At 39.5% G+C, this 17,490-nt stretch overlaps 1 protein-coding gene across 6 annotated transcripts in view; it reads left to right on the top strand.

Annotated features, from left to right (window-relative positions):
• lama2 (laminin, alpha 2) overlaps positions 1–17,490 on the top strand; it is a 197,738-nt gene that overhangs the window by 90,191 nt on the left and 90,057 nt on the right. For all 6 annotated transcript variants that reach the window (XM_040125505.1, XM_040125503.1, XM_040125507.1 and 3 more), the window contains exons 20-21: positions 2,179–2,265; positions 10,408–10,619. In XM_040125505.1, the coding sequence (XP_039981439.1) occupies positions 2,179–2,265; positions 10,408–10,619 (299 nt within the window). The remainder of the gene's footprint in view (positions 1–2,178; positions 2,266–10,407; positions 10,620–17,490) is intronic.

Here is a 17,490-nt window from a genome sequence, read left to right as displayed (position 1 = left end):
TTTGATAAACTGCAGCTGCTATGTAGTTAGTAGCGGTTGTTACTAGCAGCGGAATGTTAAACTGAAACGAATGGCTGGCGTCAGAATATCTCTTGTTTTTGGATGGCTTTCTGATAAAACTTCAGCTGTGCAGAAGATAATGCCATGAGTAGAAACAATATGTAGGCAGTGGTTAAATTAGATGTTTACATCTGCCTTTATAGAGCTGCAGTTTCTCCAAATAACCAGAGAGAGATGCTGTATGTTAGGTGCACAGATGTCACCAACACGGGCGCACGCACAAAGGCAGCAGCAGCAGCAGCTGAGAATCTTCATGCAGCCAAGACACGTCATGTCCAAAACTCTCAGAGCTAAAGAAAGACACAGCACTCTCTCTCTGTCTCTCTCTCTCTCTCTCTCTTTCACCCACCTCTTCCCTTCTCTATCTCCCTCTAACCCCAGCAGTAATAATAGCTTGAAGGTGCTGTGCCTTTCAGCCCCTCGAAATAGCCGTCTAGTCCCTTATTTTCACTGGAGCCAACACACTCAAATAGCCAGCCAGCCGGCCAGTCAGACTGCTGTAGGCAGTAATGCTTTACCGCTTAGATGATAAAGTATTATTTTCAGCACAGGAAGCAAGGTGGCGATTTACAGTGAATCAATATATATCAGTTTAGTCCTGGAATGCCGTTCCGCTTTATTTACACACAGGCTTAATTACTCTTTGTGTTTTTAGTGTTTCTATTTGTCCGTCAGTTATATCTAAATCTATAAAACAATTTTCAGGGAAATTTAGTTCCTTGGTCAATTATCTACCCACCTTCTTTATTTCCATCTACGCAGCTTTAGCTCTACTTCCATTTTTCTTTCTTTTAAAAAAAAAAAAAAAAAAAGATTTTTCACAACTGTTCTTTTAGAATTTCACCCAAACTTCACCCAAAGCTAACATTTCTACACAACATATTCGGATGACCTTGAAAAATCATTTTCCTGTAATCAGAGGCCAAATTTGTGTCGTCATGGTCTATTTTACATATTTGCCATAATTCTTGGATGCATTATGCATTTATAACAAAATTTAGACAAGATTAAAAGATTTAAACATGTTCTATTGTTACTAAAGTAACTACATCGTGCCGCAGAGGCCCTTTACAAGTGCTTTCTTTTTGTCTGTCTGTCTTCATTGAAGCCTTACACACATTTGATATTTTGTGGGTTGGGATTGTGGTGCCATGTTTGATCAGATAATCAAGATACCACCAAGCGCAGTCATTAAACATTAATCATTGAACTACTTTTTTTGATGAGCTGTGCTACCGTGTACCCCAACATTCCTCTGCCTTCATTCAGGCCATATAATAAGCTCAGCTCAGTTACCTGTTGTTACAACAGCACAGGGTTAGGTAATGTTTTTCCATAGATTTTGCTATACAGTTTATATTGAGGTAGGTCTCTCTTTAATATCTGTGGTTGTATAAGGCCTTTTTAGGTGATGCTGAAATGGTGACATTGAATTTTTATTTATTTTACATAAATAGAAATAAATAGAGTATAGTAGGTGTTTTTCATGGCTCAAGTGTCATCTTACCAGACAAAATTGTACACATAAATGTTTGTTTTGTGTAGATGTTATTTTCTAGTTTTTGATGTTCACATGAACTGGCCAAACAAGCTTATTTGTAACTCAGTGAGCCAGCTCTCAGTTCGGTAGCCAGCCAGCCAGTGAATAAGTCTGGGGCCTGGAACCCGAGCCAGGAGAACTATCTATAGTTTATGGAAGTGGGAGGGTGACAGAACAAGGGTAAGAGACTATCGCTTTACTCTCACTCTCTGTCTCTCTCTCTCTCGCTTCTCCCTCTGTCAGTTCATCTTGGGGAAGAGGAAGAGTGTTTTTAAAACCAGGAGTGTGTGGATGTACAGACGTATGGGTGTGAGAGAGAGGGAAAATTAAGTCTGTGTGTGTGCGTGCGCGTGTGTGTGTCTTTCAGAGTGTGAATGTGAGGACTGGAAAGTGAAAGTAGGGGCACAAGTTTGTGTGTTTGCGTGTGTGTGCGTGTGCACGGAGAGAGAAACAATGGCCTTAACTCGCTTCTGTTCTCTCCTCTTGCTCCTCTTCCTCCTCCCGTACTCCACACTGGGACAACGCTACCGAAATCATCAACAACAATCACAACAACGTCGTCATGGCAACTACGATAGCTTCAGCCCCACCTGCCACCTAGGTGAAGAGGGAGAGTTGCTATGCGACCAGTGTCAGCCTGGATACGCAGGACCCCGATGTGACAGGTAACACACACTGAACATGAAGAGTTACACACTGTAAAACACACACACTCATAAAAACACAGTTATGCTTAAACTCTATGCTTTTATATTGAATTTACACCCTATAATCTTGACTTGGAAGATAAGTTGATTATTACTGCATGCAGAGCTGGAAATGCCTCAATTCATCGTTGTTTATCGGAATCTAAAAATCCACATCCATTTAAAAACTTGTGAATTAAAATCTGGTTTAACAGTTTACCAGTATTTAAATAACACTCTGGCCCAATTGCAACATCTGTAATTAGGTCTGCATCATTAAAAATGTGGATAACAGAGACAATACTAAAAAATAAAGTCACCGTTATTGTTTTCTTTCCTAAAAATGACTATCTGGGAAATAAATTAGGCCTATAGTCAGCCATTCCCAAACGAAAACAGAAACTCCTGCTCATTAACCGTTTTTTGAGTACTTTGTGTCTCACTGTCCATCTAACTTTCTGTCCATACCACATTTATTAGTTGAGTGACACTCTTGTTCCATTAGCTGTGAGCTTTTTTACAAAACCCAGGACTAATGAGAAGGCTCTGTCTGGATTCTAGTCTTGTTAAAACTTCAGGCTATACTGTCATGTGGTGACACAGATTGAATATATATAATCTTCTCACCACCCAGGCTCACTGAAATACTGTACATATATGGACTGTTTTGTATTGAAGTGTAACTGCCCACAACCGAAATTATGTTTAATATTCAATCTTATAAATATAATAAGTGTTGAAAGATTCATACATAAGGGATGTTTGATAATAATATAGATATAAAAGTTAGTGATCAATTGAAAAATACCCATGGTTTTCTGAATTTCTAATGATGTCTGAAGTTATAAATGTATAAAGTGATTACAAAGGGATTTTTCACAAGCTGGCCCCAATTTAAAAATCCTGTACAAAGGTTACCTTATTACAAAGTGGTACCCAAATATCAAACAGATTGATTTATAGTCATCACGTTGGATGTGGAAGATAATGACGAGATTATATGAAACTACATCTGGTAGAGACCAATTTAAAATAACTATATGTGAGGTTCTGGCTGCTCATTTTATAGCCTTTTCCTTTGCAAGAGACGTATCAGTCTCTTAAAAGTGCAAGCTTGATTTTTCTCATAGTTTACCATTGAAGGCTACTTTGCTGTGCACAGGACAGTGTAGCATACTGTGTGCAGTGAACACTGTCTCCCCTTGAATTTTCTGTTAGAGGAGTTTGAATTTCTGCAGACTGTGCATCAACTCCTGCAAAGAGTCTCATTTTCCTTGTTGAGAATAGCAAATGAAAATGCTTTCAGGAGCTCCTTACAAGTTGAATTTCCATTTTGTCATATCCATCAGTGTTAAGTGGGCATCTATACTGATAATTATTATAACAATTTTAATTTCGAGGATGAAACATTGTGCTTCCAATAGGTGCTCAGTTGCAGTTATACAGACCTTTGCTGCCTTTGTTATTTGTTGTCAGTTATAGGAGAGCTGCCCTGGACAGGGGCCTCAGCTCGCTGGCCTGCATAGTCTGCATGCTTCGCCATGCTGTCCACAGCAGAATCCTTCTGTCTGGCTTTTAGTCTTTTTATAAACCTCATTTGCCAGTGGAAAGCGAACTGACTCATTGTCAGTCCATTTTTTAACTCTGTCACAGAGAGGTGTCTGCACTGCAGCACAGTCATCAGTAGGGTCTTATAGGGTCTAATAGGGTCTAGCATTGATAAAGGGCTCAACCAGTGCAAATTGATTGGTCCACCTCTCTTTCTAATGTACTTCCGTGTTTATGTATTAATTAGTGTGTTTTAATTCATCCTGATGTAGGATAAAGCTCCCAAAATATTAGAAAGATTCTTCTAAGATGCTTTTTGTAAATTTAGATAACAATTTTGTTTGTTTTGTTGAGAGTGTGTACAAAATGCATCTGTGTACATACACTGATGAGCCACAACATTAAAACCACCTGCCTAATACTGTGTAGGTCCCCTTGTGCCACCAAAACAGGTCTGACTGATCGAGACATGGACTCCACAAGAACTCTATAGGTGTCCTGTGGTATCAGGCACCAAGACGTTAGCAGCAGATCCTTTAAGTCCTGTAAGTTGCGAGGTGGGGAGGACTTGTTCTTCCAGCACATCCCAGAGATTCTAGATCAGATCGTGATATGGGGAATTTAGAGGCCAAGTCAACACCTTGAACTCAGTCATGTTCCTCAAAACATTCCTGAACAATTTTGCAGTGTGGCAGGGCACATTATCCTGCTGAAAGAGGCCACTGCCATTAGGAAATACCGTTTCCTTGAATGCATGTACTTGGTCTGCAACAGTGTTTAGGTAGGTGGTACGTGGTACGTGTCAAAGTAACGTCCACATGACGTTACCCCGGTATTCCCAGCCGAACATCGCCCAGAGCATCACACTGCCCCAGCTGGCTTGCCTTCTTCCCATAATGCATCCTGGTGCCATCTCTTATCCCAAGGTAAACAATGCACACACACCCGGCTGTCCAGATAATGTCAAAGAGATTGCGATTCAACGGACCAGGCCACCCTCTTCCATTGCGCCATGGTCAAGTTCTGACGCTCACACGAGCATTGTAGGCGCCTTCGGGGATGGACTGGGGCCAGCCTGTGCTCCCCACACGAATCAGTGAGCCTTGGGCACTCATGACCCTGTCACCGGTTCACCAGTTGCAACCACTGCATACAGGGAGCACCCAACATTACCTTCAGTTTTGAAGGTGCTCTGACCCAGTTGTCTAGCTGTCACGATTTGGCCCTTGTCAAGGTCGCTAAGATCTATATGCTTGCCCATTTTTCCTGCTTCCAACGCATCAGCTTCAAGACCTGACTGTTTTCTTGCTGCCTAATATATCCCATTCCTTGACAGGTGTCATTGTAAGATAATCAATGTTATTCGCTTCACCTGTCAGTGGTTTTAACATTGTGGCTGATCGGTGTACATTCTTTATATTGGTGTGTGTGCCGCTCTGATGCCGTATGGTGCATCCAGTCATAGAGAGATGACAGCTGTTTCCTAAAAGGAGAGAGAAATAAAGAGAGAACGCTGCATTGACTCAGTACTCATAGGAGCTGACAATAGTGTAAAATAATATTTTATTACTAATGACAGTATTAAAGAGGTAATCAGCAGTTGGTTGGTTTCTTGTTCTATTAGTCTAATTGATACCTGCTATGCACTACCTGCCATTACACTTCATTATCTACATTGCTTTTGTTTTTGCTAGTGGTAATTAATTGTAATGTTCCAATTTGTCCTTATTATGGGCTTTAACAGAATAAGCTACTTTATTTATCCCATGCTAATAGACTATCCACTCGCTGCTAAGTGATTCAGCTTTTCAATTTCCTGTCCATAAACAGCCATTTAGAATTTAGCTGAAAGCAATTCATACAGCTGCCTAACAAATAAGTCTGCCGGAGTCATCAGCTGCTATTTACTGCAATCTAGATTTTGCCAGTATATCCATATGTTATTGGTGTTTCAAAGATATTTCAGTTTTTACACATTCAGAAAACATGAAGACTATACTGATGGTTACAATTATTGTTAATGTTGTTATCTTTATTGATATTAACATTAATAGAGTTTAAAATGACAGTGAAGTCAACCCTCAGTGATATGACCACCCTTAATTTGGGTTAGTAAGAACTCGAAAATAGCCATTACTGGGAAAGCCAAGCCAAAAAAAATGAAGCCTTGGGACTGCTCACACAAGAGAGGATCCCCTTTCATGGCTGACAGGTGCCTAAGGAGCAACATGACAAAACTTGTAATAACAACAACAGCAACAATAAAGCCAAGCCCAATATCCAGCCAAATGTGTGTTTCATGAGCACTGAGGTACACAGTTCCACTAAGGCCCAAAATTTATTCAACAGTGCGTTTAGGAAACACATGTTACTTGTCAGTGTTACTAGTGGCAAGTGAGTGCTGACATTGCATTAGTTTAGCATTACTTGTGGTAGTAATGGCCAGTAGTGGTTTTAATTAATTTTTTTTCAGTGTCTCGTGATGTAAATACAAATATAAAACTAATTTCAAAGAGGCTTAAAAAATCATTACATAGCAACTGTCCACAGCTTCAATAAATGAGTATCAATTATTTAAAAAAAAGTTGTGATGGAGAATGATATTGTCAGTTAAAATCATTAAATTAGGACAGAAAATTATATTGTAGTTTTAGAAAAAGTGTATATAGAGGCAGGAATTAAATGTTTTACAATAAAAGATTTTGGAATCATATTTGAATATTTTTATGGGTGATGTATACTGTTAAAAATGAGCAAAGTAATATTTAAAGCTCCTGAAAACCTGGTTTCAGGGACAAGTATTTCTCTCTAACATTTGTGACTAAATCAAAATGAAAAATCCTCAGTGTTAGGGGTTAGGATTTTTATAATTTGAGTTTAACACTCAGTTTATCGGCTTCATTGGCACTGTGCGGGTGTTGTTTGATTGGATTTGATTGACAGTGGCCTGGATAACATCGGCAACAACTTCACAACTGTCATTAGACTTTAAACAAATGAGTCCAGAACACTTCAAACCAGTGAAACAAAACGCACAGAAATCTCTCATGTTGAGTAACCAAGACTGTTCCAATCCAAAGAAAATTTTGTGTTCGTTGCTCATTGTGAGAAGCTGATTGGAAAAAGAAAAAAAAAAAATAAATAAATAATAGGGTGTCTAAAGCTCTACCATACAGTTTTACATGTTAGCAACACCAGACAGGCAGAAAATTTTGAATGCTAAGGACTTAAATATCTGGAGCGAGAGACAGAAATATGAAAGTCTGTTTTATGAGGAATAAGATACTTCCACAGCTCTTCTGAGTGCAGCAAGTCACAGGTGTTATCTGAATATATTGAGATGATTTAAAACTGATTGACAAAACTTTGTGCCTTGGCAGCCTCAAGTGGCAGCAAGGTCAACATTTGGAGATTGTAAGTTGAAGTCATATTGAAACAAAAATAAGATCATATTACCCTGCCTTAATATACATATATTTAAAAATAAAAACAAAAAACTACAATATTTTTATATATATGAAAATCGCATTTTACTTCTTTATAACAACCTGCCCCAATTTCTACTAACATTTTTGAGGGAGGAGCAGAGCCTGTCTTCCCCTGGCGCCGACTCCCAATTTATAACACTAAAAATAAAAGAGCATAACTTTTATGTTCCCGACATATCTCGCTGTGTAACTCTACCATTTGTGTTCACCGTCCGGTTCCTGTTCACTCTGATGGTTTTGACCAGGTGTCCGCCCCCCCCCCCATCTCCTTCAAGCACTCTGCACTCTCCACTATAAATACCTTCACTTCCTCTTGAGGCCCAAGTAATTACACACGTACAGTGACAGTATGGGACAGGTGAGGAGTGTATAGAATAGAATAGAAGCACCAAACTATGAATTGATCTTGCAAGTAAGACTAAATACAAATACGAAACACACACTTTCTTCCCTCTTTTCTCCTGACAAAAAGTGAGCTTGCTGCCAATACAATTCTCCGCTTGACTAGGAGGATGCACTTGTATCACTACACACACACACCAACGGAAATACACATACACACACACACACACACACACACACACACACACACACACACACACGCGCACGCACGCACACACTTCAACAACATGCACGTATACACACAGAAGCTAATAAACCAGTTCTATTGAGTACCAAGGAGGGTCAGTGGTAATAATGGCTGGCTGCTCTTGACTCTTTCCCCCTCTCTGTCCTTTCTTTTTCCTCCTCTCTAAATTCAATTCTCTTTTCAATGTGAAGACCATTTCCCCCATCTCCATCTCTCTTTCTTTCTTTCTCTCTCTCTCTCCCTCTCCATTCTCCCCTCACTCCCTCACTCTCTCTTCCTCTCCTATTTCATCTCAATTCCCTTTCAGCCTGTAGAGCTTTATTTCAGCTTAAGCCTGTTTTTATTTGGTTTCAGCGTCTCTTGTCACAGTGTTGCGCACTCAGAACACTCTCAGGTTAATATATTTTGCAGCATCTGGACTTCCTCTTATTAAGCAAATGAAAGACTCAGAGAAAACAAGAACCAAATTACTGGAATTGTGTGACACTTCACACATTTGTGTGCCCTTATCCTTGCTCAATGGGGCAAAGCCTTTTTAATTTTTGTTTCCATGAACAATACAAATCCAGAGTATGTATTTTTTCTTCTTTTTTGAGATCTTCTATCAGTTATTTTTCATCAAACAGAGAAATTGATGACATAAAAGAAATCCATTCAGTCCATTTAAAATACATTTTGATTTTTTTTTTTAAATTATTATTTGTATGGGTAGTATCCCAGTTTAGTTTTAAAAGAAAAACATCATTCATACATTTTTACAGACAAAATGTATGAAAAGATAAGAATAACCTCTGAAGGACATGTATATTATTCTTTTACACTGCCTTTATTAGGGCCGTAGTCTCCCAGTCAGCTGGTGGATTGGTTGGTTGGTATGCTCTCATTAGACCCAATTCTCATTACTTGGACAATCACCAGTGTTACTTTCATTTACTTTCATACGGAGAAAAGCGCTACATCAATAGCCTTCCGGGATTATTCCATTATTTACTGCGGTGGTGGGAGGGACAGACTACCTGCGAAAACTACCTCACCAGTTGAAATAATTCCATTTTCAGAAATCATATGAATATGGGTGGGTGCAGGCTGGTCGGCTCTGAGTCTGTTGTTATCATTTCAGTATAAAATAATTTGGTTAGAATGATTTCATATGCTGCAGATACTAGCTTTTTTTATTTATTTATAATTCATTTGGTGCTAATAAGGCTACCAGGTAGAGTGCACTCAGCACACTGTGGCTGATTTAGTTAATCTAGAAATGAAGTGCACATTTTGGTTTTTTTTCCCTGCGACCAATCCATTAGTTGGAGAGTAGATATGATTTCAGTCAACGAGGAATTTTTTTTTTGGTTGACACAGCCCTAGACTTTGTCTTATTACTAGTAGTAGAGTAGCATTTAGACATTTTTGCATCAGGTTTATAACCTGGGCAGCCTGTTGTTAATAACCTGTGTTGGAAATATCTGCCTGAAGACACTGAATCTCATTTTTTTTTTATAAATCTCTATTAAAGCTTAAATAAATTTTCATTTCATATCTGTTGAGGTTTGGCTCTGTTGCCCTCTAGGTGTTTTTGTGTATATCAACGAACTGATGTCTGTGTGTATGTGATGTGAGTTTGTGTGTGTGTTTAAAATAAATTATACGACAGGTACCTTCACCCAAGTAGTCTCAGTGGTCATAGACATGCTGTAACAATGCTGATAATTCCTATGGACTCAGCTAGATGAGCTTTATTGCTTGTTTATTTGGTGATTGGATACTGGTTGCAAGCTCTTGTGGGATGAGATCTGTGTTTGGAGATCAGTGTGTTCTTGCAATACACAAGCTGGAAGCTGAGGTAAACAATATTTTTTATAATATTTACTGGCTGAAATCTGAGAGTGCTTTCCTGTAGTTGTTAGGTACAAAAGACAGAAGAGCCATTACATATTTCCTTGTAGATAATAGCTGACAAAAACTGCATTTTTAAGTATTATTTCTTGCATGAAAGCAGAACAAAACTGCACTTTAAAGAGAGATTATTGCAATGCCCACTCTTTCAGTAAGACCCAATGCGGGATTATCCCAAATTATCCCTAAATTGTGTTGTGAGAAGGAGAATAACAGGATGACATCTTGTTGCTACAACATAAAAGCGCACCAGCTGGGGTTGGGTTGTGATCAGTTGTTGAGGTACTTTTACGCCCCTATGTGTAGGATTTTATATGAGTATACCACCTTTTAGAACATTTTGATTGCATGAGTTTGTGTTTGTAGAAAAGTGAGATACTCTTGGAAATCTCCGGCGTAAAAATCTGCCAAGACCTGGCATGCTTGCAAATGGTGCTGACATGCACATTTTTGATGCCAAATAGAAAATATTAGAGCTTTCAAAATATTCCAACATCTCCTCTTTTTATTGATTATTTTACCAGACAGCAGATATCTTTTACAGCACATCCAGTATTAAACAGCATTAGCACACTGTTTCTGTGTCTCTCTGCCGCCTCCTAGATGTTCCAACGGCTACTACGGCGAGCCCACTGTACCAGGAGGCTCCTGCCAGCCCTGCGACTGCCATGGCAACCTGGACTTATCCATACCCGGCAGCTGTGATCCAATCACAGGCCAGTGTCTGCGCTGTCGGCAAGGTTATGGCGGTGCGGCATGCGACAGCTGTGCTGATGGTTACTATGGAGATGCTGTCACAGCAAAAAACTGCCTACGTAAGTAAACCGACTAACAACAAACATCGAAAGTAAACAAATCTATCAGTAGCTTGAATTTGTTGATGTAGTTGGAGTCACAGTTGGAAGGTACATTTAGTCCATAAAAACTAACAAAAATAGTAAACAAGGAAGTAGTAAACTAATGCAAAAATATAAATGTGAGTAATTAAATATTTCAATGAGGTTAATACTAAATTAGTTTTTGCTTCTCTGTGTTACACTGCATGTAGCACTTAGCGTTATTATGTAATTGGATCTTGTGTGGCAACAGCGGCTGCTTTTCAGCAAAGGTTACACAGGCTCGCATTAAAGTCCAGTACCTTGTAGTATATTCACAAAATACACATTTTTACTACATGAGGTTCCGGTCATTTTGTTATTTAAAGCAACAAAATGCAACTATCATACCTTAAAATAACAGATCCAGAATCATTTTGGTGGTACACTGACTTGTAGTAAGGAGAAAGGTGCTTCTTTCATTCACACGCCGTGCTCCCAACACCTGTTCTTGCTCTATGTAACCTGGGTTGAGCGGGTACGATCTCCCGCGAGAAGTGCATAACGCTTTTCGGCACTTTGTCACACACCACCTACTATGGGTCTCCAGCTAGGTATAAGAAGAAGTTAGCTCAGTATTCTAAGGACAGACATCATGGCAGAGGTGAAGAGACAAGCTCCTAGCATCTACATTTTAGCACACAACTGCCGTGGGTTCAGATGTTTTCAGTCAATCAGATTAGCCGAATGCTGTCTTGACGAGAGTGGACAGCGTGACTGCTGCAGGAAAAACACACTGCCTGCCACCACAGTAGGCTACCTTCCATCCCCACAGACTGACCCTGGGATACAGAGAATGACCTGGGTAAAAGCAACATATTGACGAAAGCAGTTTTGTCTTCAGAATAATTGGAAAGATTCTGTAATCAGATTAAAAGATTCTTCACATACGGGCTTTAAGAGAAAACATTATCTGCTTTTCAATGAATCATTGTGAAGAAAGCCTGTAGTGCAGCTTGCATGTCTCAGCAGGGACATTACACTGAAGAGTATAACTTTTTATGAAACTCAATTTTAATCTAAATTATACCTTTAATCATTTGACTAAAACACTGAGTAGATGGTACACCATCTGGAGTGTGTGGTGTGCATGTGTGTGACTGTCCATCGACAAGCAGCTGTGCTCATAGGAGGCGTGATGTTGGAACGGCCCACTGACTGCCAGCTGTGTATAAGAGTGAGAATAAAAAACTATACCTGTACAAAAGAGGAGCGTGAGACTGAACAAGAAAGAGAGAGATGGCAGTGAATACAGACATACGGATGGCGCTTTGCGTGCGCTGTTGACGAAAAGAGTGGCATTAGCAGAGAGGTAGGCAGAAAGACAGATTAATAAATAGAAACCTCACAATGAACAATAGACAGGCCGACCGATAAATAGACAGATAAAACCGTCAGACAAGCACAAAGGCAGGCAGACAGGCTGACAGACAGTATTAATGTGTATTTGATAGTTCATTGTTCTGTAGTTGTTTCCCATCTCCACCCAGCTAAATGGTTATTGATTAATCAGCCTGATCTATTGCTCTCCTACAGTGCTGATCGGCTGCTCTTGTCTGGGAGATGGAGGGTTGTTATTGATCCTGTACGAATGACAAAAGACCATCAGGAATTATTAAAACACAACAACTCTCGCCGTCTCTCCACCTCCATCAGTCTAGCTCTCTCTCTCACTCTGTCTACCTTGCCTTCCCTATCGCTCCCAGTCTTAATGAATTTTATTGAGTGGAGCAGGAGAGTTCAGGCTGAGTCCATTTGTGCACAATTAGACTGTAAAAATCCTTTACTTTTTCTTTCGATGTCAGAGTAACCATCTACAGCCATTTTTGCTGCGGCTATTATGTGTCTCCTCCTAACAGAGGTTCTGTTTAATTCAGTCGGGGAATGTAAAATGGTTTCATTTCGAAAGCAGACTTGATCACAAAGCAGTTTGTCTGAGGAATAAATTCAAGAAAATTAACTCCTCTGACCATTTCTCACATGAGGAAAAGTTGTTTGCAAATTGTTGAGAGGATGTGTGAATTGCATTGTCACACGTTTGTTCAATCACTGGAACAAAGTGGATATGTAGTAATTCAATAATGTAATTATGCTTCCTGTGTGTCTGACAGTTAATGAATGTTTTGTAGATGCTTTATACAGTAGATCAATAAACTCTTTGGGGATCTTTGCGAAAACTCAACTCAACAATTCTAATTTTACCACTCTTAATGGTCTGTCTACTTCAGTCCTCTGTACTGAGGCTCCGACTTTTTATGGTACTGATAGGTCCCAAAGTGTAGTAAAGTAAAATTAAGAGCCTAAAAAATAAAAAGTCTGAACAAACATGCACTCTGCTTTGACCTGAGCCAAAGCTCAAATCAATGAAGCATTTAATGAGTAAGAAAAAGTGACAACCTGAATTTTTTATCACAGTGTCATTTCCAGTACAAACTGCTCATCTTTGTATGATCAGTCCTTACCTGAATTTCGCATCAACATTTTAAAAAACATCCACTTTTTTTTGCCAAAGTGGTTTGATTATTTCCTCACATTTTATTTTCTGTGAAGACAAAGTAAATTTTTGCTGATCTGAAATTCTTAATATTTTTGATATATGGACGTAGAACAAGCTTAAAGCCTCCTTTATGTCTATAAAGGGCAGACGACACTTTTGAACCCAAAACAGTAGTTCACATGCTCTGATTTAGGAACAAAAACTGATGCCAAAAATGACGTCCAACCTGAAGGAATTAAGAAAAAATCGTTTCGCAACAGCACATACTTGTTCGGTCAGGTCAGATCCGATCAGGTTTGTGAGCCAAATCTCTACTGTGATTTTCTGTTATGTATATTAGATAAAGGAAAATATTATAGTGTGCACCCATATTGATCATATATATTGATCTTATATAAGATAACAGCACGCGGTGGCCAAACTGTTGATCAGTCAGATTCAGAATGCTTTGCCATATAGAAAAATATGTACTTGCACTTATTGTACTGTGTATAAGTGCAAGTAAAAAGGAAAAAAATCGATGATCCGTCGAGACTACCTTCATTGGATTTTTATGCATGATGTGGCTTAGACTTTAAAGAGGTCTTTGGCTCGAAGGTCAGTGGTTTGAATCCCAGCTCTTGAGTTCTGAGTGTGAAGAGATGAGGAACAATGAGGAATGACAAACAGCTGCACTTCACTCAACACCTACTTTTGAGATGTCTGCAGTCAAACAGCTTAACCCTGAATTTCACCACTTGATCTGCTCAGTGGTCACTTTAAAGTGTTTGTGCATGGATGCCTAAAAGTGTCTGTGTGAAGGGCAATTTAAAAGCAGGATGTGTACGCAGTTGACATTCTCTAGATAAACATAGATAAAAAGGTCAAACAGATAATCACATAAACCAACTGCTGTGGATGTAAATTGCTTAGAAAAACGAAAAGGAACAGGCAAGAATGTTAACAGCCAGGCTACAAACAAGAAACTAAAGGTTAGGTTAAGCATTATGTAAAGTCTGATACTCAACGAGCACTTGATTAGGAACACCAACAGCCTCAGTTCTTCATGCTGTTGATTCCAAAAGATGTTGGGAACATTCCTTTGAGATTCTGGTCCATGTTGTCATGGTTGCGTCAAATAATTTCAGCAGATATGTCAGCTGGACATTCATGCTGCCAAATCTCCTTTTCTACCACACCCCAGTGGTGTTCTACTGGATTCAGATCTGGTGACTGGGGAGACCACTGAAGTACAATGATTCATTGTCATGTTCATGAAACCAGTTTGAGACAAGTTCTGCTTTCTGAAATGGGGCATTATCCTGCTGGAAGTAGCCATTAGAAGATGGTTAATTGTGGCCATAAAGGGATACACACGGTCAGTAACAATACTCAGATAGACCGTAGCATCCAATTGATTGATTGGTATTAAGGGGCCCAAAGTGTGCCAAGAAAACCTTCCTCACACCATTACGCCATTACCACCAGCCTGGACTGTTGACACAAGGCAGGTTCTGACCCTTTCCATCTGTGTGCCTCAGCAGAAATCCAAATTCATCAGACCAGTCTTCAACTGCCTGATGGGTCTTCTGCTGTTGTAGCCAGTGTGCCTGAAGGTTTTGACGTGTTGTGCATTCTTGAGATGCTTTACCGCTCACCCCAGTTTTAAAGAGTGGTTACCATAGCCTTTCTGGCAGCTCCAACCAGTCTGGCTGTTCTCCTCTGACCTCTCTCTGAACAAGGCATTTCCTTCTGCAGAACTGCCACTCACTGGATGTTTTGTGTTTTTCGCACCATCGTGAGTAAACGAGTAAACGCACCATAGTGACTGTTGTGCATGAAAATCCCAAGACATCAGTTTCAGAAATACTCAAACCAGCGTGTCTGGCAGTAACAGTCATGCCACGGTCAAAGGCACTGAGATGACATCTTCTCCCCATTCTGATGTTTGATGTGAACATTGACTGAAGCTCCTGACCTGTATCTGCATGATTTTATACACCACACTACTGTCACATGATTGGCTGAATGGATAATTGCATGAATAGGCAGCTGTGGTGGCGCTCTTAATTAAGCGAGTGAGTGAGTGTATATTTATTGCTACTGCATGGGGTACTGTATGATGCCTTCTAGTTCTACTTGTAAATTCCAAGGCATAACTACATCTGGGCTACATCTGCAAACAGTGGTGGTAGAAATAAGGATGAAATAGATAGTGTGGCAAATATTTCAACAACATCTTTCGGAACAGAAAATTCTTACTTCTATGTTTACTTTTTTACCTTGAATGTGGACTCAATTTGCAATTGGTATGTAGTGCAATGTGTGTATACTTAATAGATTGTATAACGTCTGGAGATCACACCAACGCACCATTGAAGTGTTAATAATGTAGAGTAAATGCACAGTAACCATTCCTGCAGTTTATAGTTATGATAGACTGCTGATTGCTAGGTAACATAATTTATTTCATATTTGCAAAAAACTGTCATCTTGACCATCAAGGCCAGCTCTGAAAATTAAAAAAAACAACAACACACACACACACACACAACAAAAAGCAACATTTTATCCCACAAGAAGGCTTGCATTGTAGCGACTGACAGAACGGAGTCCAGATGGTCGCCAAAGGGTGAAACTGGGGGGGGGTTGAAAGATTTTGTGTGAGAGACTGAGTGAAACAGAGACAGACGTATATGTGCATGTTTTGTTGTATGTTTAATCGGTTGTGTGTGTACATCTGCATGTGTGTCGATGTGTGTCGATGTGTGACTGTTTACGCGTGTGGGAGAGCATGCATGCCGTCTTGCATTTCTCTGTGAAGCCGAAATCAATGTGAGTTGTGTACTGTAAGTGTGTTTCTGCACATTTGTGTGTGTGTGTATGTGTTCGTGTGTGTGGACATCTGTTGTACCCCTCTCCCTCTCACTTTCCCACCCCACACTCAGGTCTGTCCTTCTGTCTCTTTTACATCTAAGAGGAGAGAGTGGCAGGAGGTAAAACAGACTACAAATATGCATGTGTGTCTGTGTGATGTGCTGAATGCTACTTATTTCTTGAGGTGTATGTGGGTTTTTTTTTTTTTTTTGTGTGTGTGTGTGCGCAGCTTTCCGTGTATATGTGTGTGCTTCTGACAGCCAATCCACCAGATGGGATCTGAATTAGCTGAAATTAAGCTTTTAATTGTATATATAAGGGCTTGATTGGTGTGTGTGGGTATGTCTTTTTCTCCCCAGTAGGATTTAAACACACAAACTTCAGTTTGAAGTCATACAAAGTATCACAAAAAGAGTAAGAGAGGCGGAGAGAGGAAGATCTGAAAGGTTGTATGTGGAAATAAGTTTTCATATATCTGTTTCTATCTTTTATATGCCAGAGAAGCAGTAAGAGATGAGAATCTTCTTACGGTTTATAAAGTTTCAGTGAAAGTGAAGGGAATAAACTCTCAAATAACTGCTTAATTTTGACTTTGAAGGAGACTGCTTGTTTTTTCAGGGATGTTTATTCCTTTTTTCCTTTCCCTTTTTTTTTGTGTGTGTGTGTGTATGTGTTCGTGTGTGTGGACATCTGTTGTACCCCTCTCCCTCTCACTTTCCCACCCCACACTCAGGTCTGTCCTTCTGTCTCTTTTACATCTAAGAGGAGAGAGTGGCAGGAGGTAAAACAGACTACAAATATGCATGTGTGTCTGTGTGATGTGCTGAATGCTACTTATTTCTTGAGGTGTATGTGGGTTTTTTTTTTTTTTTTTGTGTGTGTGTGTGCGCAGCTTTCCGTGTATATGTGTGTGCTTCTGACAGCCAATCCACCAGATGGGATCTGAATTAGCTGAAATTAAGCTTTTAATTGTATATATAAGGGCTTGATTGGTGTGTGTGGGTATGTCTTTTTCTCCCCAGTAGGATTTAAACACACAAACTTCAGTTTGAAGTCATACAAAGTATCACAAAAAGAGTAAGAGAGGCGGAGAGAGGAAGATCTGAAAGGTTGTATGTGGAAATAAGTTTTCATATATCTGTTTCTATCTTTTATATGCCAGAGAAGCAGTAAGAGATGAGAATCTTCTTACGGTTTATAAAGTTTCAGTGAAAGTGAAGGGAATAAACTCTCAAATAACTGCTTAATTTTGACTTTGAAGGAGACTGCTTGTTTTTTCAGGGATGTTTATTCCCTTTTTTTCCCTTTCCCTTTTTTTGTTGACAGTTTTTTAGCTTCCATGTGCATGAGGAGCACCTTCTATCTGTTTCATCACTGTCAGAGACAAGTAGTTCTTCTTCCATTGTTTTTTAATTTCAGTGGATATATTGTGCACCCTTTGTCTTTGCAGTCTGAGGG

The sequence above is a fragment of the Xiphias gladius genome, chromosome 4 (assembly GCF_016859285.1).
Source record: "Xiphias gladius isolate SHS-SW01 ecotype Sanya breed wild chromosome 4, ASM1685928v1, whole genome shotgun sequence".
In the NCBI taxonomy this organism is placed as follows: Eukaryota; Metazoa; Chordata; class Actinopteri; order Istiophoriformes; family Xiphiidae; genus Xiphias; species Xiphias gladius.
The sequence above is the reverse complement of the archived record's forward strand: the minus strand, read 5'-3'. Positions and strand labels throughout refer to the sequence as shown.